Genomic DNA, 27,550 nt, shown 5'->3' with positions numbered 1-27,550 from the left:
TACTATGAGAGAAAACGGCTGTGCTTATGTATACAAGGGTAACTTGATTAGTGGGCAGATGTTATATAAGATAGTTGTATTTGATTTTTATTAAAAATTTATTTAATTTGGATTAAACATTTTATGAATAATTTGGTTGTTTATGCTAATATTAACATTTAAAAATTATTAAATCATTGTTATATGCAGTTAACGGGTATATATACTTAAGAGTAAGATAGGAGGGTAGTCTGACTGTGTTTTGGGGTGTATTTTTGTTTGAAATATGAAATTGTTTTATATGAAAATTTAAGGTATGTTTTTGTTTGAATATTAAATTATGCAGTGAACTGTTAAAATAGGCAGTTATGGACATTTTAGTTTAAAGAGTACATGATAATTGGCAATTATAAGCAGTTGTATAGGTATTTTTAAAGGAGATTTTGCATTTCCATGGATTTGTCATTTTCCAGGGGCGGGTCTAAAACCTATCCCTGTCAATCGCTAAAATCTATGAATACTTGACACTCCTCAAAAAATGCTTATAACTGTCCTATTTTAATAGTTCAAACACTAAAGACCCCCTCTAAAATGCTAAAAATGCTTATATTATTTTAATACTTTTATCCTAAAAATAGTCACAAAAATTATATGAAAATACAGTAATTAGTGAATATTTCTATGAAAAATTCTATGAATAGGCGAATTTACTCCAAAACGTAGATATACGTTCCACTGAAAAATCTGCGAATCCAGAACCATGAACAGAAAGGAGTTCACTTTCTTTACATTATGTGGATATGCTTATCGTACAAAGCCTAATATCCAAATAAGAACCAAGTGAAAAGCTAATGTATTTTTATAAGTAATTTTTGGTGCAGTTTAACAACCTACAAATTCATTTTTTATTTCCATTGTTTCGGTCAGATGATCTTGCGTTGACTGCTATCAAGCTGTCAAGAATATACACATATTGCTTACATTTATAGAGATATTTTGTAAATTAGCTAGAAGTTGTAAGAAAATACTTTGAAAAAAGTTTAAGAAAATACTTTGAAAAAAAGTTTTTGTATTATTCATTCAATTATGTGTGCATTTTAACAATTGTTTACACAAAGCATGGGCTCCAACATAAATGGCAGAGACATGAACTAACTTTACATACTGTCACCAGATTTTGAAATTTAATCACAAGTTTGAATTTTGCACTTACTTAAACAAGTTCGAAACAAATTGACACTGCCGCTCATTTCTTTGAAAGTTTGTAAGTTGAAGGTTTGTATGTAGAGGATTTATTGTATTTCATTTTTTAAGGTATTTGTTAATTTATCTGCTTTTGATGAACCTTGGGAATATATTTTGATGGTGTTCGCAGAGGAAGTACAGATTAAGGATAGCAGTGTTCATCGGTTATATGCTTCTTAACAAAAGAGAAACTTGGAGTTCTGTAGAAGGATAGAATCCATAGTATGTTATGATATGCAGCTGTATCTGAGAAATGTTTGGAAAGTAATGTTTAAAATGTGTGAGACATGACAGGACTGTGCTTTAAGCTGTGAATTCTAGTGGCAAGGTTGGCACTGAATTTTAACATTTGTTTCCATAAACCAGTTAAGATTGTGGGGAATGTAAAATATTTTATAGGAAGCACACACTGGCCATTTGTAGAGTTAACAATGTATTTTCTTTCATTGCCCATGTTGAATTTTATTTTGCTGTAGATAATTTAGTGTCATTTTGAAGCTCAGGACCTTTTATTATAGTGTTCAAAATAGAAAACAACCAAAGTGATGCCAAATTTTTAAAAAATGTCTGGCTGGAATACCAAGGCCTAATGGTTTACATTGTGGTATTGGGTAAGATTTCCCCTGAAATTTTAGGAGGCTTTAGATATTTAATGAAGGTTTCTATTATTGTTTGATAAATTGAATAATGTAACTTCAAATATCAGCCAAGTTGCAAATTACATTTTTGTTTTATATACTAAACTGGGGCTTGTGTATAATTATATGGTGTTCGGTGGTTTATGTTAAGGTATCCAGTATCATTATTATTTTTTTATGTATATTATCAGGCACATTTTGCATGAAACCACTGACGTTTTATGTAACCAAGCCTCAACAAGATTGCCCGTTGTAAACATTAGCACCGCATGAATTTCTGCTTGATTTTCATTCTTACTTCTTTAAATGTTAGATTTAATTTTTTTTTTTTTTTTGTGCAAAAAGAATACTTAAGCTGAAAGAAGTGGGAATAGAGAAAGTTTATTGAAAACTTCTGAATATTTAAAATTTACACAAAATCATTTCACATGGTACATATTGTACAATGTGAAAGATAAGTAAATTTAGTTTTTCATTTTTCATATGTTTTAATGTTTTCACAACTGTATTTTGCATATAAAATACTATAGATTATTACTTTAAGGAAGGTGTGTTGAAAGGGTTTAATTGAATAAGGGAGTAATGACAGCTTGGTTTAGAGGGTTTGTTTCAGAAGTTTGAGAAAGAACAAAATACTTAGAATGCAGATTGAATTAAATAGAAACTGGATACATAAAGGCTGTATGGTCTGTTATAATTTTGTTAGGAAAAGAGCGAAACCTGCAAAATGTTAGGCTAATGATGTAGGGTATCCAGGAAGTTTAAGGTTGTACACAGGTAGAGGTGAATGGCTGTTTATGTAAAGATGGCTGAAATTCAGATGGTGAAAATTTTGTGTATGAGTGTAAAATAGCTGTGAAGCAGCGGGAATAATTTTACAGTCATCTTTGATTTAGGGGTATGACAGTGATTTTAGTCCAACTTTTATTAGGAACATTTACCATAGAAGAAATGCTACTTGATGGGCAAAATACTTAACTTTGTTCATTTTGATGAGCTGTGTATGCATAGAGCTAATTTTTTTAAAAACACTTTTGAAACTACGTAATTGTTTTGGATAATAACGTATTTGAAGTTCTTTCAGATGTTAAAAAAAATTTCTCATACATATTTCATACCAATTCAAGTCAAGTTTTGTACTCTATACATATTGAGCTCAAATCACAAGCGTACCAAATCTCTGTGCGTGTTTACTCAAAAAACACCATGAGTCAACATTATAAGCAGCTGATGAAGACTTGTGGTTTGGCTGTATTTCCATATATTTATATTGATGTGCAGAGCAAATTATTATCAATTTTAATCAAGTTCATTCCTTAAATAGTTCTAAGTCAAACAAATAGCAAAGTCCTTTCAGTTTGGATCTGCTACAGAAAGGTGCCAGTCAAAAATGACTTATCAGAATTAGCTAAAATGGCACTAGGAGGTATATATTGCTAATCATTTTATCAGGTAAGTTTTTTTTTCTCTTAGGTTTCTTATTAATAAGCACATTAATTGAACTTTTTGCAAATAAGTTAGAAAATTCTTATGGCCATTGAGTAACTATCATGGACGTCTTTATAATTTGTTAGTTATTAATGGGTCTGTTCGTGGTTCTTTATCTTGAAAAGTGTTGTGACTGTGTTGTTTGTATGAGTTTATTAGCATCCTGGTTTTTGAATTGCCATTGAAGTCACTACCTGAATTTATCTCTGGTAGAATTTGACCATATGATGCTTGATTGGCTTTAAGTTCTCTTGGGATATATGCAAATGATGGTTTAATGCTTTGATTATCAGTATATCTATAATATAAGGACTAACTTGTTCTACAGTACACTATAGTTGTTTTCATTCATATGTCAGGAAAGCTGGTGCTAGGTCATATATACCATAAGGATTAATGATTTGGACAAATGGTAAAATAATTTGGCATTTGGAGGGTTTACCATGCAGCACATTTAGACTTGCTGGACCCATAGCTTTTTTCTAAGGTGAAAAGTGAAAACTGAAACAATTTCAAGATAGAGAATTTTAACATGTTTGAAAGAATCAACAGGAATACATGAAAAGTAAAAGTAAAAGGAAGTAAATCAGCTACCCCAAGCAGCCACAGCAAAGACATTTTTATAAATCGTATAACGTGCCATGCAATGTGCAATCCATGCTGCAGTTAGTATTTATAGAGAAAAAGTTCAACATACATGTTGACACCTTTAAATGGCTGGGTATACCATCATGTGTAAATATCCTTAAAATCCCTAGTGGAACAGTTGGCTGAAAAATAATGAAATTTAGACTTTTTTTTTTTTTTTTTTTTTCATGAGAATTTATTTTAGTTATGTAGGACATTCATAAATCTTTATATTACAAAGTATTTTATCAGAATTTGTCTTAGTTTTATGATTATGATTAAGCTGTACAGGCAGTCCTTGGTTAACGAGAGGGGTTCTGTTCCTGGGGGAAGCAAAAAGCAACACTAACTGAAATTCAAAAGTCTATGGGCGCCACAATCCCCTTTACGGTGACCTAGACTTGTTAACGATGCCTTGACAGTGTTTTGGCCACATAGTTTGCCCGAATATGTATTAACTCTCTAATGAAAATATGGAATTTCATTTCCATGAGAGAGAAAGAGAGAGAGAGACCTGCTAATGTTTCCTCCATCTCTTTATTTATCCTATCTTCTAGTTAAATAAGTTAACAAAGCAAAAGAGAATGATAAAAGTATTGTTAGTAGTGTTATGATCGTTGCTTTATTGCTACAGCCATACAGAAAAGAATGAAAACAACCGAACCAGCTGATAACAACAATGTTTTGCTTGCATTTTAGCCATCATACGATAGTAAAAAATTTCTGTAGTTATGTTGCAAATGATGTTAATTAAGAAGAACAGGACTTGAATATTTTTCATTATACCTTTATTTGCTATGGAGAAAATATTGGCAAGCAATGTAGTACTGCTAAATTTAAACTGCAGCTGTAGCTGAACCTGAAAAAAAAAAAGTTCACATTGGTAATGACTATAAATTATCGTGTATCAGCAACATGGATGAAGCTCGACCACAATTGATAGAAGAGAAAAAGTATTTTAATATAAAATATTGGTCATGAAAGAACACATTTTACCGTTTTCACACCGATAAAAGATAAATACGTAAATCTCTTATTATTATGGAATAGTAGAACGAAGAGAAGGAATGGAACTGTTTTTCACACAAAAATTGCTCCCGACACAATCTATTAAAAAAAAAATAACAATTAAATTCACAACCAGGTGTATTTAAGTCATAGTACAACTTTAAAGCACTATATAATAATTTTGTCCCATATAAATAGTTTCCAGAGATCTATCTACACTAGATAGAAGCAAGAAAATTGCTCTGAATCGAGTTAAATAGGGCAAAATAACCCTGCCTCTGCCCTCAGCTGATATTTCCAAACCAAGACATAGATCATTTGTTTGTATTTTATGATAGTAATATGAGACTACATACAGTATTATTAGATACAGTGAAGTAAAGCATAACTTTTTAAAAGAGCCAAGGAAAACATACATATTCATTATGTTTGTATTTTATAAGGGTCTTTCGGTGCTTCGGCAAGTACCGAAATATGTACCGATAACCAGACAACAACGCCATCTATTATTAATGAAGAAAATAACTAAGTCTAGTTCATGTATTTAAGTCAATTTTCAACTTTAAAACACTTCATATAAAGAAAAATAACCTTGTCACACATGAATAGGAATAGAGTTGCTATAGATTAATTTATGCTGAATAGAAGCAAGAAAATCACTGAATTGAATTAAATGCACCAAAATAATCTTACCTCTGCCCTCAGCTGATTTTTCCAGACCAAAACATGATTGGTTTGCTTGCATATTTTATGATACAATGGTAATATAAGACTACATACAGTATTATTGGATACAGCGAAGTAAAGGATATCTTTTTAAAAGAGCCAAGGAAAAGATGCATAATAGTTGTTTCTATTTTATGAGGCAGTCTCAGTACTTAGCCTAAGCCACCGACAACCAGACAGCGGTGCTATAAACCGTATGGAGGGTAAAACCCAGTTACGAGAGTATTGAACAAGCGTTGTAAAACTGAAGTGCCGCTAACCGATAACAACGCTAACCAAGGGCTGTCTGTATTTTCTAATCTTAATTGAAATAAACTTGAACCAGTGGTGCATAATATGTAGTTAGTGCAATATCTTTTATTATAATGGAGTAGAATAATTTGTTTAGAAGTAGACTCCAGTAAATATGATTTAGAGAGGAAACATGAATGAGCTTCAGTTTGCAACAAAAAGTTAAATGATTTGTTACAGGTTTTTTAGCTGAAGATCATATGTTCTTAACTCTGAAAAATCAAGGAGAAATGAATATTAGAAAGAAAAAATTCATGAAATGGAATTTAAAAGATTAAAAAAAATTGATTTAATAGTTAAGAGAAAACTAGAATACAAGGAGCTGTTTAGAAGAAAACATGGTTACAATGTATAGCTTGAGCAGCTATGAAACCCTCTCTTTTGAAAGTAACTTTCTTCCTGACAGCTTGAAATAATGTGTCTAGGGATCATTACTTTTGATTAAATATGAATGATTATTAAAGTTTTGTATTGGTAATACCTATAAGTAAACATTACAGGCATAACATTTACACCATTATACTTATTTATGTTTCCACTGAATGTAAGTCAAAACTTTGAAAGGACATATGTATCTGAAAATGTAAGTCATCTACCGTTAAAACAATACTTGTCCATTATTACTTTACCAATTTCAGTCAAATTCCTGATAACTTGTTGAGACTAGTAGACCTGTCAGTTACATAGTTACATACAGTATTTTTGATGTCTTGAAATTTTAGAATTTGTTGTCGTGTTTTTGAAGGGCATTTCTGGGCTCAGTTCGTGTCGCTGCGTGAAATAATCCTTAAGTTCATTATTTCTAAGGTAAATGAGCTAACAAATACCAGAGAAAAACAAATGCAAGATGTCAGTATAACTGACTCGCTCACCCAAAATAAAAGAAGGGTGTCGGTATGGTATCTGGGGCGAGTGAGACCACTACCACGAACTTCTTGCCATTTAGAAATCTACATCAAAATCCCCCATCGAGAGAGCCGACCCACAGGCCGAGGCGGCAACTACTACTACTACGCCCCACGCCACGCCGACCGCCGCGCCTCTGGTGGCCATCCTTTCAGTTAGCCGACTAGGAGCTACACATGATTTTCTTTGCTCTGTGTTTTGTGAGATTTCCTGTGGATTTACCCTTATCATGGAACTTTCAGCTATCACAGCAGCTAAGTTTAGTACCCTGAAAAGGTTTGGATTTAGTTTTTCAGCCAGGAGCCTGTATTTACCGTTTTTTAGGTACGAATTAAGGCCTCCTTGTCTGGCGCATGGCGGCCATGGCTCGCCTCGTGTTTCATTAGGTTTCTCGGTCTCCCATACCTCGAAATCTTTCGTTGCTTAACCTTTAAGGATTTTGATCATCTGCTACTCTAGTCTTTTTATTATGTGACACGCATATTATTCTTAATTACATTTACATTTTACATCGTATTGGGGATTCGTAGCCTACCCCTAGGTTTCGTTCATGCATGCATGTTTTCTTTATCTAGTTGTAGGCATTTGAGTGATTTCCTCTTTATTGTCCTGACCCTAGCCATTGCTCTTCATCGGCTAAGGTTAGCTCTGAGTGGTAGGCTGTCTTCTTCGGAACCAGCCGTTCCCTCCTGGACTCTTCTTTTTCTCTCACTCATGTTTTTTCCCCCTCTTTCATATTTCGATGTAAATGTTTTTTTATTCTTTATTGTTGGGTTAGCGTTAGGGCGTCCAGTTCTTTGGTTACAAAGGTCATTGGTTACGCGTGTTCCTGCCCCATAGGATCACGTGTACCGCTTTTTTAGCAGTTTTGTTGCATCATTTCTTATACAGTTTTGTTGCTCTCGTTATGACCCTTGTGTACACGTGTTATCGACACGGTCGGTTGTGTTGCTTTTCATGTCGTGGTCCACTTTCGATCGCGTGTACCCTGGACACCCTTCCCCAGTCTTCCCCCCCTTCTTCTCTCGCCCATAGAGTAGAAGGGAGGGATCTGTCCTAGCTCGCTCTCAGCCTCTGGCTTCATCCGGGCATTGCTCCCCCTCTCTCCCACGCATAGGGAGTAAGGGAGTTTGGACAGCCTGTTTGACTGGGGGACCACTTATCTCCCTCGTGCTCGGGGTGAACTCCGGCGTGGTCGGTGTTGGGGGTTGGCCACCCCCTCTCCGGTTGCTCCGGTCTTCCCCGGAGTACCTTTCGTCTGATTTCTCTCCCTCCTTGTTGTTTTGCCTCCTCGCTTCGGACGGTGCGCTGGCTCCCTTACCCCGGTGTACCTTCGGTTGTCGGAGAGGGTGGCGGGCTCCGCCGCCCACCGGAGTGGACGTGATTTCAGTGGGTCATATAGCTTTCCCTATCTGTTGTTCCTACCTTCGTTCTCCGGTAATTGCTCTTACTAGGGCACTCTTCCGGTCAATGGAGGGAGGAGTATTTTCATACACCTGAGCTACAACTCCAAAAATTTAAGTATAATTTGTAGTGTATAACTTTGTAGTTTAAGCTGTCTAGCTTAAGCATACGGCATCCTCCCCTGTTCTCCGGTGTGATTTTTCTCTTGTGAAACTATAAGTTATATGCTTATGGTTTGGAGAAATTTCCCTCCTCCGGTGTACACCGGAGTCTCTCTTTTAATAGTTTGTCACACCTTAGTCCATAAGGAATTCAGGGGGGATTATGCCTATATTTATATATACTCCGGCATGCAACGGAGCATTGGAGTAGCCCTGTGAGTGTAATTCAGATATTCATGTATCTTTCCACTTACAGGCTACCAACTGCCAAGAGCCCGGCTGTAATGCCGTGCTCCAAGATCCCTGCGGGCATGAGGTCTGCCGGACTCATGCCCCCTGTGCCACCCCCCACGGAGACTACCTGGTTTGGTTTCATGAGGCTTGCTCGATATGTTACGAGCTGGTGAACCAGTTTTTGGACGGAGTAAGTACATATGGGTATCAAGTTTCCTACATGACATATAGGCTCTGATATATATAGTACTTAGTCTTAAGCTTTCTGTTATAGTCTAGTCGGTAAGGAATACCTTTAGACTTCCTATGTGGACTGCAATGACCCTCTCTTTCAGGCTGCCGCAGTGAAGGAAGTGGCGTTGGCGACCCTGAAAGCCTGGGTTGGCAGCTTTGGGAAAAACGCAGCCAAAGGACAGCCCTACATCCTTGAGAAGAAGATGGCTGTCCTGGTTTTTCCAGGAGGGAAGTCGATGGGGTACGTAGACCCCGCCGTGGCAGCTCCGACGATAGCGGCGATTCAAGAGCAGGTGGATCAAGCCTTTACAGAAGGTTCTGGGCAGGACATCGTGGCGGAAGTGGCAACGTTAGATATTAACGTAGAGCCAATGACGGTAGGAGTAGATGATTTGCTAGTTGAGGTAGGTTCGTTGGGCACCCAAGGGCTCCCTTTGGGTGCTTCTGGATCTTCATCTCCTGTTCCTTCCACTTCGTCCTTCCAGGGCTTTACGGGTTCTGAGATCCCACATAGTGCCTCCGCTGCTTCTGTGATCCCGAAGTTGAAAGGGACACAGAGAGCAGAAGACCCTGAAGAAGACATCGACTAAAAAGACGTCATCGTCTTCTTCATCTTGTAAGTCTCCGGCTTCTCACCCCGGAGCAGAGAAAGTGAAGGCCTCTTCTTCCTCTGCTTCAGTCCCAAGAGGGTCTAGGAGTAAAATCTCCAGGGAAAGGTCCCGTACTCCCGCCGGGTCTGTGACTTCTCCCGCTACCGTCGGAACCCCTCCGGTGGCCTCGGCAGGGGTAATGGCGGCTAGTGCTTTTGATCCTGCTGCATTTTCCGCAGGTATGATGCAGCAGGTAGGGGACTTGGTAGGTTCTCTTAGCTCGAAGGTGGAACAGATGTTTGCCCAACTATCTGATAGAATGTCCACCCAAGAGAACCTTCTAACAGGTTTAAATCAAGTCCCACAGGCTGATTCCCCGGTAGTAGGTGCCGGCCAAGCCCAACTCCCAGCATACGAGACTCTTCCTGCTTTCTCCATGAGCAATCCTTGGAGGATAGCAGCTTATGCTCCCTTTAAGGATGGGCTGATTTCTATTTGGAATGCGGAACTCGAAGGATTGAAGTCTTCAATTCCACCCCGCAGACTTACAGCCTCCTTTCATGGGATATGCCAGGTTGACGGAGACGGCACTGAATAGGGAGGACAAGATCCCAAAGGAGATGGTCCTGTATAGCCGGGACCATGCTCAAAGGGAGTGGCTTCACTGCTTGGAGGACTGGGATTGTATCAATACCAGGCTCCAAGCATTTAAAAGTCCCTTTACAATCTTCACCACAGAGGAGGAGGCACCACTCCCCTTCCTGACGAAGATAGCGGAAGCCACTATACAGGCGGGTATGAAGGGTGAACCTTTACCACAACTCAGGGAAGCAGACCCCACGTCTCCTCTTCTCCCTTCGTTTGGTGAACTTTGGGAGAACCTTCCGGCCACCTTCACTGTAGGTAAATTTAAGCCGGACTGCACCATGGACCAGTTCAGTGAAAAATTACCAAGGCTACCAGACAACCTCATCCAGGCGGAGTTTGAGGCAAGGTCTAGGCTGGGAAGAACCTTGAACACCATGGTCTTGACCGAAGTGGCCGCCCTGACTTACGGATCAGAACCGCTCTTCAAGCTTTTGGCAAAGTCACAAACTCATACAGTCCAAGTAGACTTGTATGAGTTTGTCGTGGCAAGAATTAATTGCCGGAAACACGTCCTCCAGGAAGCAACTATTCGGCATGAGCCAAATAAGTTGCTTTCATCTAACATCTGGGGGGCGGACTTCTTCCCGGAGTCGGCAGTTAAAGAGGTCCAGAACGAAGCGACGAGACTTAGCCAGAGTCTCAGAGATCGTTGGGGCCTCTCAGCCAAGAGGAAGCCTGAGAGTTCTTCTTCAGGGAAGAAACTGAAGAAGAATAAGCGGTTCCAACCATACCAGAAGAAGCAGCAGCACTTCGTCCAGGCAGTCCCGGTCACCCAGATAGGGCAGCCGGCTACATCGAAAGGACAAAACCAGCCGATCCTTTTGCTTTCTCCTCAAGCTCAGCCCTCTACCTCTTACGCGGTTTCCCCCAGCGTTCAACCCCGTGTTTGAAGGCCAGACTTTCCAAACCTTCAACCGGTTTGCTAGGGGAAGCAGGGCCAGAGGCAACTTTTGCCAAAGGGCGCAGGAAGGACCATCAACAGAGGGAAGCACTTCCGTGGCGGGCGAGGAGCTCACCCCACACAACAACAGTGAGATCTCCAAGGTAGGAGGGAGGCTGTTCCTCTTCCGGCACAGGTGGGGGTTCAGCAAATGGGCACAGAGTATTGTGTCAAAGGGTCTGGGTTGGAGTTGGATCGAAGGTCCCCCTCCATCCAGGCCATTCCTTCAACTTCCATTGGAGGAATTGACAGATTATGCAGAGGAACTCCTTCAGAAAGGAGTATTTTCGAGAGTCAAGCATTTAAAGATTCAAGGTCGCTTGTTCAGCGTGCCAAAGAAAGGCTCACTAAAAAGAAGAATAATCTTAGACTTGTCCCAGCTAAACTTATTCATTCGCTGTGACAAGTTCAAAATGCTGACCATCTCGCAGGTACGGACCTTACTTCCCCGTGGGGCCGTCACCACCTCTATCGATCTTACAGACGCATACTATCATATCCCAATTGCGAGACACTTTCTACCTTACCTAGGCTTCAAGCTAGACCAGGCATTCTCTTTCAAGGTGATGCCCTTCGGACTGAATGTAGCCCCCAGGGTATTCACAAAATTGGCGGAAGTAGTTGTCCAACAACTAAGGTCGCAAGGGATAATGGTAGTAGTGTACCTCGTCGATTGGCTGATCTGGGCGTCAACCGTCAAGGAATGCCTCGAAGCCACAAAAAAGGTGATTCAGTTCCTGGAATACCTAGGGTTCCAGATAAACAGGACAAAGTTCAGGCTCACTCCGGAGTGTCAGTTCCAATGGCTAGGCATTCAATGGGACTTATCCCCCCACAATCTGTCAATTCCGGTGACCAAAAGGAAGGAAATAGCCAAGTCAGTAAGGCAATTCCTAAAGTACAAACATGCATCAAGGAGAAACCAGGAAAGAATCCTAGGTTCCCTCCGGTTTGCTTCAGTGACGGACGTCTTACTGAAAGCAAAACTGAAAGACATAAACCGGATTTGGCACTCAAGAGCAAATGTCAAATCTCGGGACAAGTTGTCAGTAATCCCGCAAATCCTTCGCAATCGTTTGCGTCCATGGGCACAGACGAAAGGCCTGTCCAAGTCGGTTCCTCTTCAATACCCTCCTCCGGCGTTAACCATTCACGCAAACGCTTCATTAAGCGGCTGGGGAGGGTACTCCCAGTTCAGAAAAGTTCAAGGTACTTGGTCTCCGCAGTTCCGCCAGCTCCACATAAATGTATTGGAAGCTATGGCAGTATTTCTGACTGAAGAGGCTTCTCCCACCAAAGGATACGCACGTAAAACTAGTATCGGACAGTGCAGTGGTAGTACACTGCATCAACAGGGGAGGATCCAAATCAAGACATGTGAACCATGTCATGGTAGCCATTTTTTCTCTAGCGGACAAGTACAAATGGCATCTATCCTCCACCCACCTGGCGGGGGTAAGGAATGTGATAGCAGACGCTCTGTCCCGGTCAGTTCCCCTGGAATCAGAATGGTCTCTAGACAACAGATCGTTCCAGTGGATACGCCGGAGTGTTCCAGGTCTCCAAGTAGATCTTTTCGCCTCCCAAGCGAACCACAAGCTCCCTTGCTATGTGGCCCCCAACCTGGACCCTCTGGCATATGCCACAGACGCTCTGTCCTTAGACTGGAACCAATGGAAGAGGATTTACATCTTTCCTCCAGTGTATCTTCTCTTGAAAGTTCTGAACAAACTCAGGACTTTCAAGGGGCAGGTGGCCCTAGTAGCCCCGGAATGGCCAAAGAGCAACTGGTATCCCCTGCTTCTGGAATTGGGTCTTCGCCCTCAACGGATCCCCAATCCCAGACTCTCTCAGTCAGTACAACTGAGGACTGTGTTCGCTTCCTCAGGAATTCTCAAAGCCCTAACTTTATGGACTTCATGAAGTTTGTGGCTAGAAAAGATGCAGGTATAGATCCCCAGAATATCCTTTTCCTAGAATCAGACAAAAGGGAATCAACCTTAAGACAGTATGACGCTGCGGTAAAAAAGTTAGCATCTTTCCTGAAGGAAACAAACACCACAACCATGACAATCAACTCAGCTATATCCTTTTTCAGGTCCTTGTTCGAAAAAGGATTAGCAGCTAGCACTATTACTACTAATAAATTGGCCTTAAAGAAAATCTTTCTGTTAGGTTTTAAAATAGACTTAACAAACTCTTACTTTACGTCTATTCCCCAAGGCTTGTGCTAGACTTAGGCCTTCAGTAAGGCCTACTTCAGTATCATGGTTCCTAAATAATGTCCTCAAACTGGCTTCGTACACTGACAACTCTACATGTACTTTCATAATGCTTTAAGGAAAACGCTATTTTTGCTAAGTCTGGCCTCAGGAGCCAGGATCTCAGAACTGTCGGCTTTATCCAGAGATCCGGGCATATAGAATTCCTCCCCTCAGGAGAAGTTTTACTCTCCTCGGATCGCAGCTCTTAGCTAAAAATGAGGATCCTCTATCGAGATGGGAACCCTGGAAAGTCATCCCTCTCCCACAAGACCCTTCTCTTTGTCCAGTGATGACCTTACGAGCCTTTCTGTCTAGGACATCTTCTTCATCTTCGGGTCCCCTCTTTATGAGAGAGAAAGGTGCCACTCTCTCAGTTAAGGGTATTAGACAACAGATCCTCTACTTTATTAAACAAGCAAACCCTGAATCATTTCCTAAACCCCATGATGTCAGGGCTGTAGCCACCTCCATTAATTATTTTCAACACATGAATTTTGACGATTTGAAAAAATATACTGGATGGAAATTGCCGACAGTTTTTAAGCGTCACTATTTAAAGTCCTTCGAATCTTTAAAGTTTCCAGCAGTGGCAGCAGGGAACATAGTTTCCCCTGACATTGCACAGTAGTCGTAGTTGAAGATCCAGATCTCCTTTCTACCTGCCTCAACTAGCATTTCACCTAACCTGCCGTTATGCTCTATAATATAGCCTTTTTAGCCTTAGCTGCTTATCATTATGGCTTGGTGGTGTGTCCCTTATTTTTTTGCTAGGGGCACCCACAGCAGCTTGTAATTGTAAAAACATTCTTTAGTGTGGATCCCTTATTTTAATGCTAGGGTACCACACTTACTTTATGTATGTATCTTGGAAAGATTTAGATTGTTATAAGTAATTGTATATATATTTTGTGATTCACAATAAGAGAATAAGTTCAATATTATTAATATTGTAAGTTTAATTTGTTATACATAAGTCCACTTTGATTTTTATGTTACTTAATGTATATATCTTATTCTCAAATTATATTAGTATGTTTTTATTTTCTAGTTTTATTGAGATCCTTTTCTTATTTCAATCTTGTGCTATTTCTCTAGCACTATTTCACGCAGCGACACAAACTGAGCCCAGAAAAAGGATTTTGACGTAGGAAAAATCTATTTCTGGGCGATGGGTTCGTGTCGCCCAGTGAAATCCCCCCCTAGCCCCAGCCCTGTCGCCCAAGATTGCCCTCTAACTTCAGGATGGCCACCAGAGGCGCGGCGGTCGGCGTGGCGTGGGGCGTAGTAGTAGTAGTTGCCACCTCGGCCTGTGGGTCGGCTCTCTCGATGGGGGATTTTTATGTAGGAGATTTCTAAATGGCAAGAAGTTCGCCCCAGATACCATACCAACACCCTTCTTTTATTTTGGGTGAGCGAGTCAGTTATACTGACATCTTCTTGAATTTGTTTTTCTCTGGTATTTGTTAGCTCATTTACCTTAGAAATAATGAACTTAAGGATTATTTCACTGGGCAACACGAACCCATCGCCCAGAAATAGATTTTTCCTACGTCAAAATCCTTTTTATAGAAATAAAAATATAAAAATTAATATTCCATAAATGAATGACAACATATATTTCATGGACTCAAAACAGTAGCATAGGGGAAGTAGGGTTGTGGAAGCTGCATTAAATAACTTTTTTTTTTTTTTTTTTTTTTTTTTTTTTTTTTTTTTTTTTTTGTGTGGGGGGGGGGGGGGGGGGGAGTATATGGTGTCACAAAGCCAAGGATCCCTGATTATATTTAGTTTCATGGCTTAATTGGATGTATGTGGTGTTCTCAGTAAGTTATTAAAATTTTATGGTCATAGCATAAAAGAAAAAAGAAAATAAAGTGTCCAGTCCCTGTAAATTCATCCTTTTTCTAAGTTTATTTGATTCTTTGTAACTTATAATGCCAACAATGTTATGGTTGGCATTGGGCTCATTTCACCCCCTTTGTATTTCAACAGGCTAAAGCAAGATTAGAATGATAATTTCTCAAATATGGGAAAGCAAAAAGCAGCATTCACTTGTATCCTTTGAAACTAAACCCAAAATTAAATAGTGCAGGGCTAGGAACTGAACATGTCAAACTGTCCTTGGTCTCAGACTTGATTATGTCATTTGAGATGCCATTAGTTAATGCAAATGAATGGGTCCTTGTGTCCTTTCATCATAAGACATCTCCTCCACTGATGGTTCGTATTCCACTGACAGTGCAGGTGCACAGGTTTGTGGTAGCTTACTCATTACTTATCATCATAGGATATTTCCTCATAGGACATCTTTGTTGACAGTGCTCATTCCACTGTCATTCCATTGACAGTGCGGTTGCACAGGTTTGTAGTAGCATACTTAGCACTTATCCTCATAGGATATCTCCTTCATTGACAGTGCGAGGACATCTCTTCTGTTGTCAGTGCAGGTGCACAGGTTTGTAGTGGCATATGAAGAACGTTTCATCATAGGCATCTCATCATAGTACTTCTCTGATGTCTGTGGTCATGCCATTGACAACACAGGTGCATGGGTTTGCAGTAGCCTACTCAGCCAGTCAACCAGACATTCCTGGATAAAGGGTGTAAGACAGATAAGTTCTGTCTCTGGGGTCAGTGTTCATGAAAGAAGTGTTCTAATTTAGTAGAATACATTTCTTTTGGCAAGGTGAACTGTCCAGGCATGCCTACTCAAGAATAAATAACATAGGAGGACTAAACTCCGTGTCATTCAAGAATGTTTGTCTGTTCATAGGATTATGAATGCAGGTTCTTGACTTCACCAAACCAATTTTACTCCGTCTTCCTGAGGGACGTTCCCTACAAGAGCTTGGACATTTCTTCCTTAACTCTGGTGAGCATGGTGGAGCTCATCCAGTTCCCATGAAGGTAATTTGCTTCTTACCTATAAAGATGGTATGAAAGTGGGATTGATTGAGATGACCAGTCTCATTCTTTCCAGCTTTTCCATTCCTTGTCTACCGACAGGCAGTAAGAAAATGGATCCATCATGTGCTGAAACTGGTTGGCCCCAAGTGAGGATAGTAACCTTACTGTTAAAGTATTTTTTATTCTACATGAATATATCTTTCAGCAACAACCCTTCCTTTCTCTAGCTAGAGGAGAGAGATTGGATAACAAATACGAATAGGTGGCGACCTTTGTTTTGTTATCTGAACAGGTATGGCTTTCAACAGCTCCTCTGAACTAAGTTCTGACAACTTGTTCTTGGTTCTTACTCAGTCAAGAAGTGATGTTTAGGAGCTTCATTTCTTTTGATGATGTAGTTACACTACTTTTGTGAGGATTGGGAGAGACAAACAGTAGTTACTGCTGCTGCTACAATTTCCAGTTGATACTTGACTCAAGGATAAATATCGTGGCTTAAGAGACTGTTCCAGGAGCCTCAGTTTAAGTACATGTGTATAAGCACTCCTTTAATAACAACACCAATGTAGTGCCATGGTTAAACTTCCCTCTCCCGAGAATTTCATTCTTTGGAAGATTGACCAAGGTTACAAACACCTTTACTCCCTTTGCTGGAAATTTATCACACTTTCTCGTTTTTCAAGAGTCCCAGGATCCGATATAGCCTTTCTTCATTGTGATAGTAGTGACACCACAGTAGTGCCATGGTGCACAAAAGGGTCTAGTGTCCTTTCATCCCCTCTGTAGCAGTGCAAGTACATGAACAGACAGAAGTACTTTCAGTATAGTGGGTAACCTCACCAAACTTGAATGGAAAGATGAATGTATCTACATCATTTTATTTTTCAATGAAGTCACAAGATAAGGACAGCTGATATTGTCTTCAGAATCTCATTTAGCCTCTGAAGAAACTGGATCATAGCCTTTCTTTTCTCAACTTCCTGAGTTTGGCTTTGTTCTGATCTGTCTGCTCATTCTACATGTTCAAAGATGATAGGTGGGATGGCCCATACTCCTATGGCCCTGAGGCACCTATGATAGTATGATGTCTGTGTTGCCTCTGTAACTAGTCTTTCAACCTGATACCAGCAACTCATTCGTTAGCTTTAAGTTGACCAAGAAATGATGTCCAAGGGTCATTTCTCTGACTAAGAATGTGATCAGATAAGAATACCCCACAACATCCTGGTGGGCATCAGTATGTTTCACACAAGGTCTCGCGAGGCCTGGATTATTGGTCTGTTTATCGCATAAGGAAGAACCTGTTGGTTGGTTATTAGGATGGAAAGTAATCATGGAGATCACATTAATCTCCTTTTCCTTGGGACGTTACCCACAGGTCCTTGGACTCATTTTCCTTGGATCCCGTGGTGGATACTCGATAAGTCATGTAGTTCATCCAGCTCTTAGGGACAGGTTGCATTTAGTTGATGCAAATCCTTCCTTCCTGGTGGATACTCGATAAAGTCATGTAGTTCACCCAGCTCTTAGGGACAGGTTGCATTTAGTGGATGCAAATCCTTCCTTCCTCTCTAGCAAGAGGAGAGAGGGACTGCCTATCACCTAGCGAATTGGTTATTTTATCCTTATGGTCTCCAACACTATGACTTCATCTAAACCTTTTTGACTTAGCGATTTTACTTTCATTCATTTAATTCAAAATGCCCAGAATTCTGATGATTGAACATCTTTTGTTCAAGAGATCAGAGGTACGATCTCCTTCCATAACTTTTTTGACCAGGTGAGCCAAACATCCAGTCAGTTCAGAGAATTGATTTTAGTCCAAGGTCCCATGCTGGCTTTATGGATGGTTGTTGCGCCCTCCCCTACAGAAAGCAACAGCTATGCTATTCTGGTAGATGTGTCCCTTGGTAACTTATATAGTAGGGTGCATGTAGACTTCTAAGGTGTCAGCAAGGCATGTCAAAGTCCGATTTTTGTACCTCGTTCAAAAAACATGATGTTGTGCATGTGGAAAATGATAGAATGTGATATCAGATTCATATGGGTCTGCATTGGCGACTTTATGAGGATTCAGGAAGTCCTCACCTCTTGTACACACATAGGCCTCTGTACATGTCATGCTTTACCTGGAACAACTACAGTAGTGCTAGCAATAGTTTACCAAATAATCTAGTTATGGTGAACTAATGTGTTGGGTTGATGATAATCGGATTTGATCAACTTCTTCCCTACAAAATATTGAAAACTAGGACCCAGTTTGGTATGGTCTCAATTACAAAACAAATTATTGGTGCTATTCCTTAAGAGTTTCTACTTCTGCGAAACTGACAAGAGTTTGTAAATGGAGGGTGAAGTGTAAGTGATCCTTGTCCATCTCCGAGTTAGTTTATTCGTAAGATTACTTAGGGTTGACCACTTGTCTGAATTTATCTACAAAAGAGCACAGAGAGGCATGCACAGTAACATTTAGCCAGTTGTGTATGTTCTGAATTTGTATGCAGCCATCTTGTTTCAGCGTTTGGTTAATGTTCCTAGTTCTCTTCTTTCAGTTAGCTTTGCCCTCGAGTATAGTCCTTCACAAGTTTTGATATCAATTATAGTGTTAGTTGACAGTGTCATTAGAACTTTATTATTAAAGTCACTCCATGACATATGAATGAGATACGCTCTGGATGGCTGTACACATCTTGAATTGTTAGTAAAATTGTTTTTAATATGTAGTCCATAATTTTTTTTATTTTACATTCCCGAGTTAACTCTGAAATCATAGATTGTACTGTTTTCACTGTGTTTTTGAATCATATTATAAAGAATTGCTTTGGATGTTAGAGAGGTAAAGAGAAAATAAAATTTTGATTTATGCAACACTCAAAATTTAGTATTTTTGCCATGCTTTTCAAAGTTATGAATGATAAGAGAATTTTAGAGGAGCAGTTTCTGACATCGGAAGTTCACAAAAGTAACAATGCACGCCACCATCTATTGAGAAAAGTATTTAACTAAATGTTTCCTATGGGGAGAGGAAATATAGAAAGTGGGAATTCATCAAAGATGAGTTAAGGGGACCATCCGCTATAATGTCTATTTTTTTATTTATTATGCAAAATACATAATTTTCATGTTTTAGATATTTATAATACCTTCATCATATAAAAATTTCAAGTCATGTGATCAAAAACTTTTCGTTTTATTAGCAAAAATCATGATTTAAAAAAAAAAATTGGTAGAGTTTTCTCCGCTAATATGACATCAGTTGTATTGAAAATCATACCATAAAAACTTCTTTATATACGGAACAATTCTGTGTGACAGAATTTTGATTCTTTAATTTTTTTATTTTTTTATGAATTTTTTTTTTTTTTTTTAGTCACTCAAAAAATTCTTAAAAAAAAAAGAAAAAAAGAAATTAAAATTCTGTCACACAGAATTATGGAATTTTTATTCCTCTTTCCAATGATATCTTTCTCTCTAAAATTGGATAATAAATAACCGAGTAATGGTTACTGACATACGCATAAGTATGTTTTTGAGTTATGAGCTCCCAAAGATTTGCTATGTAAATTTTTGCTTTTTTCTTATAAAAGTCAAAACAACATTATTAGAATTACTTTATTTGTACTTTTATTGTTGATTTCTACATCAAGGATCGTGGTCCTACCCCTAAAAGTGGTGTTAGTACCCTCAGCGTGACACCAGATAATGATGTTGACAGCGAGACATGAGACTATGAGGGCAGCTGATAACAATGAATTTTCGTGTTTTTCTTTCAGCACACTCCTGGCCTTCGCTAATTTTGCTAGCCATAGTTGCTGAGTAGCCTTCTTGATCTTAGGTAACTTCGGCATTGCTATAAGTTCACTAAGAAGTTATAAAAACAACGTAAATAGCTAGTAACCAAACGCAAGTGCCTACGTGCATGTAAACTGCTTTGACGTCTGTGGCGTAACTGAGTCACTCTCCGAGTCTCGCCTATAAATAACCGCTCAGAGCAGCTCGCTTCTCACCCAGTGTCACAGTACCTTTCATTGCTACCAGATGTATGAGAATTTCGAAAAAATCTTAAAAAAATCGCTGTATATATGCAAAAATAAACACGCAAAAACGATTCTGTCAAACTCAAGTCATACAGACGACGCAGTTACGATGACGTCATCATTTAAAAACCGCTATATCTTCATTATTTGTGAAAATAATTGGCTGAAACTTCTGGAAAGCATGCACAGCATGTTTCTGCATAGATACAAGTAATAACTCTTATTTTTTATTTTTTCAAGTTGACATGTCATCCGCCATAGCGGACGGTCCCCTTAAATTGGGAAGATAGAAATAAGTAGGAATATTTTACAAGTATGAATGAGCATTTTCTTGATTGTAAGAATATGTGGTAATCACGAGAATTCGCAGGATAATCAGGGACAGGGTTAAGGGATCAGGTTCTTCTTCTTTGTGTTCTTCTGTTCTTTGTAAAAATTGTTACAGCAGAATAGGTGCGCAGAACAAAATTTTAACCTATGGGTAGCAAAGGGAAAGACTCCAAACACAATTTTAACTGGGATGTTCATAAGTACGGTAGTGACTCTAAACAGGACAGCATATAAATTGGGAATATTTTTTCATTTATTTGTATGCCATACCTTTGTTTCAGAAATACTTGTCTAACCACCAGGGCTCTATCCATTAATAACATTTAATATATAGCTCCTGACAAAGGGATGGTTGTTACCCAGACATTGGTATGAAGTGCTAATAAACAAGATGGGTTTCAGTCTACTGCCATTGTGCTAAAAACAGATGGTTTTCATTCTACTGCAGTTTTATTTATTATTGAACTGAAGCTCAAAAGAAGCAAAAAACTGGTTAGTCTTATGAAATATTTGCAATAATAACTTTCTTGTAAAAAGCTGGGTTTCTTTATTTTGGTAGAAAGATGATGAGGTTATAAATGTGTTGACTAATTATCTTCAGCATGCATAGGTGACAAAGAAATTTTTTTTACTGTTCTGTAGAAGGATTTCAGATCCAGTTATTTGTATGGGCAGTGCTTACATAAACTTTTTCCAGAAGCATATACCTGTGCAGTATTTGTATGTGCTGTTGTGGTCTGTGAGTTTTTTTTTTATTTTGTTGAGAAGAGAATATGATTTCAGTTGAGTCATGGGTCTCCTTGATCATTTTTCTCGAGTAATTGGATATGTGATAATCTTTGTAGGTTTTTGAGTGAGTAGTTCTCATTGAACAGATATTTTTGAGAACTTTGCTTCTCACTGTTCCTCATCTTAAGAACTTTAAATGTAATTTTTATTGGCGTTGTTGAGAGTCACATGTTAAAATTAAGACTTTTGAATCCCGAAGTAGTCTACTTTTGCATGTACAGTATATCAATCGGTACAATAGCTATAACTTAAATACCCATTCCCCTGTGTTGGCTGAGTAGGGGAGCTATTTCATGGGATGATCATGGATCTAACTTCATATTGTGTATTAATGGTTAATATCATTAACATTTCTTTTAGTTAACTATGTTTTCTGATAGAAGATTAACTAGCATGTTGTTAATGCTATTAATTGTAATATTGTAGTATTTTATTTGTGTGATATGCTAAGAACAGTCTGTTGCAGGACTCCAAGTTCTTTTATTATAACAATGCATTTTTTTATTTGAGTTCTTGACTTATGCAAAATAACATGAATGAGTTATATAAAAACATGATGTAAAATTATAATATATTTGCTCTCAGTAATCCTAATAGGTACGATGTGGGGTTGATGACATGTCAGGCCTACTTCTTCCTGAGGTTACAGTATGTTTGTGGGGAAAGTTTGGTAATAGTATTTTACATCACATGGTTGCTCCCATTACATATTCTTAAACTGCATTTCATGGTAAAATTTTCCTGATGTATAAGGCACTTTTAACATATAAGCAGATTGAATCTTCATTCAGATGTTAGAGGAATTTAGTCTTAAAAGAGACTTAGCTAATTTCTTTAGTACATACTTTTCATGAGTTCTAAAGAGAAATTTAGAATAGGTTAGCATGAATTATTTAAAAATTTGTGGAATCTGAATTTTTTTCACTGCAAATGCATTATTTACTTCAGCCCATGTTCATGGTCTTCATGAATCTTAGACACTCTATTCATAATTAAAAAGATCATCCGCTGGCTGGACAGCCTTACCTTTCTTGCATTTTCATGTACCCTGGGAGTACATCCACTTATGGCCTTGCTATTCGTGTCTAGCGTGTTGATAACAAGCTCTGTACGTTACATCCAGCTACTACCTTTGTTTTAAAGTTTTCTAGAGCTTCAGCCTTAGATACCTTGAATAATCTCAGTTCTGTACCTTTAAATCTGTCTTTAAATTCAGTCGGCTAATTTGAAGGGTTTTCTCAAGCATCTTTTTTCTCTTACCATGGGCTCATTGTGCATCAATTTTGTTAAAAAGAATTGAGTTTTTTCAGTTCATGCCCATTAATATCAAATATTATGCCAAACAACCTGATTGATTATTGCCAACCAACTTGATTGATTACTCAGATTTATAGCCTTTCCTACATGACAAGTGCATGACAAGTGAAACTCTTACCAGCTTGAAAACCAGAATCCATTGGCATGCATTTAGAGAAGCTGTCCAGCCATCAGATGATCATCATCTTATGATATGGAACAGTGTTTCTAAGTTTTATGAAAATTACAAATATTGGCTAATGTAAATGATAGATTTGTATTGGAAAAATTTTTGTAAAGAAAAAAATACATATACATACCTTGTATAATAAAAATGTAAAAGCGCAGATGCCAATACGTAGTCCCTTGCGAACACAATTTTTTAACTTTACCAGTTTCCAGTTGGTGCTATGTTATTTATCCTAATGTTAAGACCTCAGGCTTGTTAGTTATGAAAAATAAAAATTATTAAAAATTTGTCATATTTTTGTATTGGCTGCTACTTTATGAACTATTTTTCAGAATTTGTAAGCTATTTTATTGTGTAGAAATTCTCATTTTAATATATTTGTGCAAATGAATGAATAAAACAGAAGAGGACCAATAATGAAAGGATGATGTAATATCTTATTCCTTTTTTATTGTTATTACCATGGCCATGAATATGTCAGGGAAGTCTTAACTTAATTTTGTTCAGTAGTTATGATTTTTAAAATGGTGGCTTATATCTACAAGTTAGTTTGCTTATAGCCACTTTCTTAAAGAATTACATATACATATTTTGGACTTGATAACCAATTTCAGCAAGGACATATGTAATGGGAACAACGAAGCCACTTTTGTAACTGAATTATGCCAACATAGGATATTATAAACTTTAGAGTTAAATGCTGTGCATACATGATGGAGCAAATTATCTCATGCCCCATGTCATATATTTTATTATATAGAATTGGTTTCTTTGAAGTTCAGAAAATTTGAGTTGAAGTGGCTTTGTCACCTGGTGATCATGACTTTTTCTCATTTAAATGTTGTTATGCGTGAAATGAATTGTAGTGTTTGGTGGCCATGGCCTAGTGATGGACACTGTTTCTCTTGGTTATTACAGAAGAAGGTTTTCATGGAGCAAGCCTGGACAAATCAGCAAAGAGCAGCAGCAGCAAAGGTTAGACAGAGTTTTTGGCAGGGGGGTTTTTCATTCACTCATCCAAAACATGCAGAACAATTCATGGGAATTTGTGTGTGAGACTAAAATCGTATTGTTGGTATTGAGCTCATCTACTGTTAGTTATTATTGAACTCTGTTTTTCTCACTCTTTTTGAGCTTCATTACAGTACAGTATATGCCTGGAGCAACCAACTGTTCAGTATTTCCTTTTCTTATATGTTTTTCTATTTGCTAATTTGTATGCTACAAAGTACAGAGAATTATCATAGGCTTGGAGGCTCTGGTTATAGCTTATTTTGAAGTTTAAACTCATATTTCAGTCTTTGCATTGCTTAGATTCTATAATTTTACCCTAGAAGTGTGGTTGTTTGCTACAGTAGTAGCTTAATGAAACTTGACCTTTTTCTATTTAAAATTCAGTGTTTGTATTGCAGATGTGATTGAGAAGCCATATTATTTTGGTTTTTAGGTAGGATTTTGAATATGTAATGAGAATCATGCAATGATTAGTACCCATCATCAATTTCTTATACGTATGTTCAAAAGTTCAAGTGATGCTTTCTCAGTATACATACAATTTTTTGCCATTGCTTGATGTCTTTTGTTTAGCAACAATAGAAGGGCTTCCTTACCTTCAAGTACTTCCCCCAAGTTTCAAGGCCAAATTAATTTAGAATGACATTGAAAATATTCTATTGTGTCATTTTCTGCTCATGCGTTGTGCCCAGGCAGTAAAATTAGTATCGACTTTATTGGATTCTTAAAATTTAACTCTTGAACATTACTAATTTCAAAGCTATAATATCTGTGTATTTGTATGTGTGTGTGTGTGTGGCTGGTTAAGTTTCCAATTTCCTGCTTTGCAGAAATTTAAACTACAGTATTTTTATTGGGGACATGCTAAATGTAACATGAATATTGATGTGCTAAATATGAAATTCAGAAGATATCACGAATATTTTTGAAGGGTCAAGCAAATGCCAATCTGGGTCTTCAAAATAAGATGCTATGACCATGAAAACAATTCTGAAAGAAGTCACTGTCAGAAATCTAGCTTGGCATTAACTATTGCTGTAAAATCTTAAATCTCTATTAGAGAATTTATATTTTTATATGAAAATTAGCCTTTGAAGACTTTTTCTTTACTATTTTTCACTAGTAGTACAAAGTAGACATATAGATAGATTTGTTATACAGTAGCACTACGGTAGCTGTATGGGTAATGAGCGGTTAACATTTAAAGAATTTCTTTCTGTGAATAAACGTCTCCACATTCTGGATGGCTATTGGATGATATTTACAAAAGTGGCAATCCAAAATTTTGTAGTAAATGAGAATACAAATACATACTAATAGTCTTTACGGAAATCAGGAGTAATTAAGAAATAGATGAAATAATGTTGCAGAAAATGCAAAAAAGTTAAATGATAATAGTTTTAGTTTAATGTTGGCAGTTTTAGGACATTATCTTGAGATTAGTAGGGTTTTCTTTAAGAATGTTTAGAGTATATTTAGTTTGTCTTTAGTGCACACACTTAATAGTTATGGAGATGAAAGCAAGAGTGAATGGTACTGTTACAAATTGAAAAATTATTATTTGTTAACTTTAATTATTCAATCAATTGTCAATTATTTTTTAACTATAAATGTACTTTAATATTTAGATACTATGACATTAAACTTTCAGCTTGGCATTTAGGAAATTAGGAGTTTTCATTAAAGTACAGAAATATATGGGTGTAGGCTTGATAATGATGATTAATAGGATCTGAACACTTGAAGAAAAGCACCATTTTGTCCCTTGAACTGAACAGTAAATTTGCAGATGTGTCATCAAAACTTGAAATCTAGAATTAGAAACCTAATTTAACAAATATCTCATAAAGAAAGACCTTATGGTTTCTGAAAATTATTTTGGTCTCCAGAAGTCTTTTGTTTAAAGCAGTGTAACTGGTAATAAGACTAGTAACACAGTGGTTTGTTAAATAAATTTAAGAGGGAATTTCTTACTGAGGTTGTTAGCTTACAGTTGACAGCTTAATGTTATAGAAATAATAATGGCTAGGTACAAGTTTTGTATACTAGTACAGTATCAATGTAAATCTCGTAAGTTTTTTTTTTTAGAATTTTCAACATTGCTCTGTGAGTTATGGTCTTTATTGTCTTGATTATGAGAAAGGTTAGGAGATGACCCATTGATTGTTTTGGAATGAAGTGGATATAGTATCCATGTATTTGTGTGTCCTCTTTGGCGAGGTTTGACTTGAATATTGGAGTATTTTCATAAAAGGTCTCAAAGTAAAGATTGTATTACGGGATGATTGCTATACTATGTTCCTTATGTTTTAAGTTGTTTGTCTTTTCAAATGCTCATTACTTGGATATCATGCACATTCAGATGTAATTTTTATGAAGTTTACTGTACAGGAAAATGGAAGCTACATTCTGGAAAATGGCCTTGTGGATGCTACATAAAAGAAGGGTGAATGCCACACCTTATATAAAGTGTAATGAATCGTGTTGTAGATATGTATGACTGGAAGTTTGAAATTAAATATTAAGGGATTTTCAGTTGATGGTGCACATTTGTTATGGGTGAGAGAAGGATTTTTTTTTCACCTGAACTTTGAGGTCACTAAAAATGAAAGACAAGGTTGATCAGTCAGATGAAAGGAGCATTCCATTTGTAAACTGGATAGATAAGACCTATAGGCAGCTGAGACATGAGTATTTTCAAGGGAAGTTGGAGATTATGAAGTTAGAAATACTGAGACTCATGACAAATTAGCAGAGATGTAGTATTAAAAACCTGGAAATGTAAATGTGATGGTATGGATGCTTGATGACTATGAGGTTATTAGATATGTAAGGAGTAGAATGTACCGCAGTAGAAAGGCCCTGAAGAGATTGGAGAACAAGCTGGTGGTAACTGAATCAGATGAACTTTTAGGCTGAGAATGTACATGGTAGAAGAGAGTTGAGCTCATCAAGACATCTAGTTAATATGTAAAACCAAGTATAAAATGTTACTGATGTTATGTACTTTCATTGGTAGTGGATTACACTTGTAAAAGTTAATTTTAAGTTTTACTACAATGGTAAACAGTAATTTAGTGGTGTCATTGAGGGGAATATTATTCTCATGTGTCTGCCTAATCCTGTCCCTTTTTTTTTGTTGCTTTTTCTTCTTTCCAGCACTACATTTCAAAGTTACGTATTTGAATTACAACCACATTGCATGTAGAATTGTCAAATTTGACTAAACTCCTGTTAGAATTTAAAGTTGGTTGGCAATTAGCTGTGAGCTGTCATTAGTTGTTACAGGGTATTATTAATAGTTTAGAACAGAATTTTTGTTGTTGTTACTATGCTGGAGTTATGCTTTATTAAGGCCACATTGTCAGTGAATGCAGGGTTTTATTACAAGATACATACAACATGTGCAGTATAATCTGAATTGGTTTGAATTTAATGATAAGGAGCTTAATAATTCTTCAAAGATTTTACAGAATAATTTCATTCAAGTGCAGTTGAGTGGATGTTGCAGGTTGAAGCGTTTGACAAGTTTTTAAATTTCTTTTAAAGCTGCTAAACATGTTTCATAATTATGATGAATTGTTTATGTGTAATAATATTTATA

General features: G+C 37.5%; 1 protein-coding gene across 5 annotated transcripts in view; it reads left to right on the top strand.

Moving 5' to 3' along the window:
• The window catches only part of LOC135211126 (cyclin-dependent kinase 8-like), a 268,054-nt gene that overhangs the window by 146,491 nt on the left and 94,013 nt on the right, over positions 1–27,550 (top strand). For 4 of the 5 annotated variants that reach the window (XM_064244244.1, XM_064244243.1, XM_064244240.1 and 1 more), the window contains exon 11: positions 23,851–23,907. The exons of the other annotated variant lie outside the window; for it this stretch is intronic. In XM_064244244.1, coding sequence (XP_064100314.1) covers positions 23,851–23,907 — 57 coding nt within the window. The remainder of the gene's footprint in view (positions 1–23,850; positions 23,908–27,550) is intronic. 5 annotated transcript variants of the gene reach the window in all.

The sequence above is a fragment of the Macrobrachium nipponense genome, chromosome 4 (genome assembly GCF_015104395.2).
Source record: "Macrobrachium nipponense isolate FS-2020 chromosome 4, ASM1510439v2, whole genome shotgun sequence".
NCBI classification, from domain to species: domain Eukaryota; kingdom Metazoa; phylum Arthropoda; class Malacostraca; order Decapoda; family Palaemonidae; genus Macrobrachium; species Macrobrachium nipponense.
The sequence above is the reverse complement of the archived record's forward strand: the minus strand, read 5'-3'. Positions and strand labels throughout refer to the sequence as shown.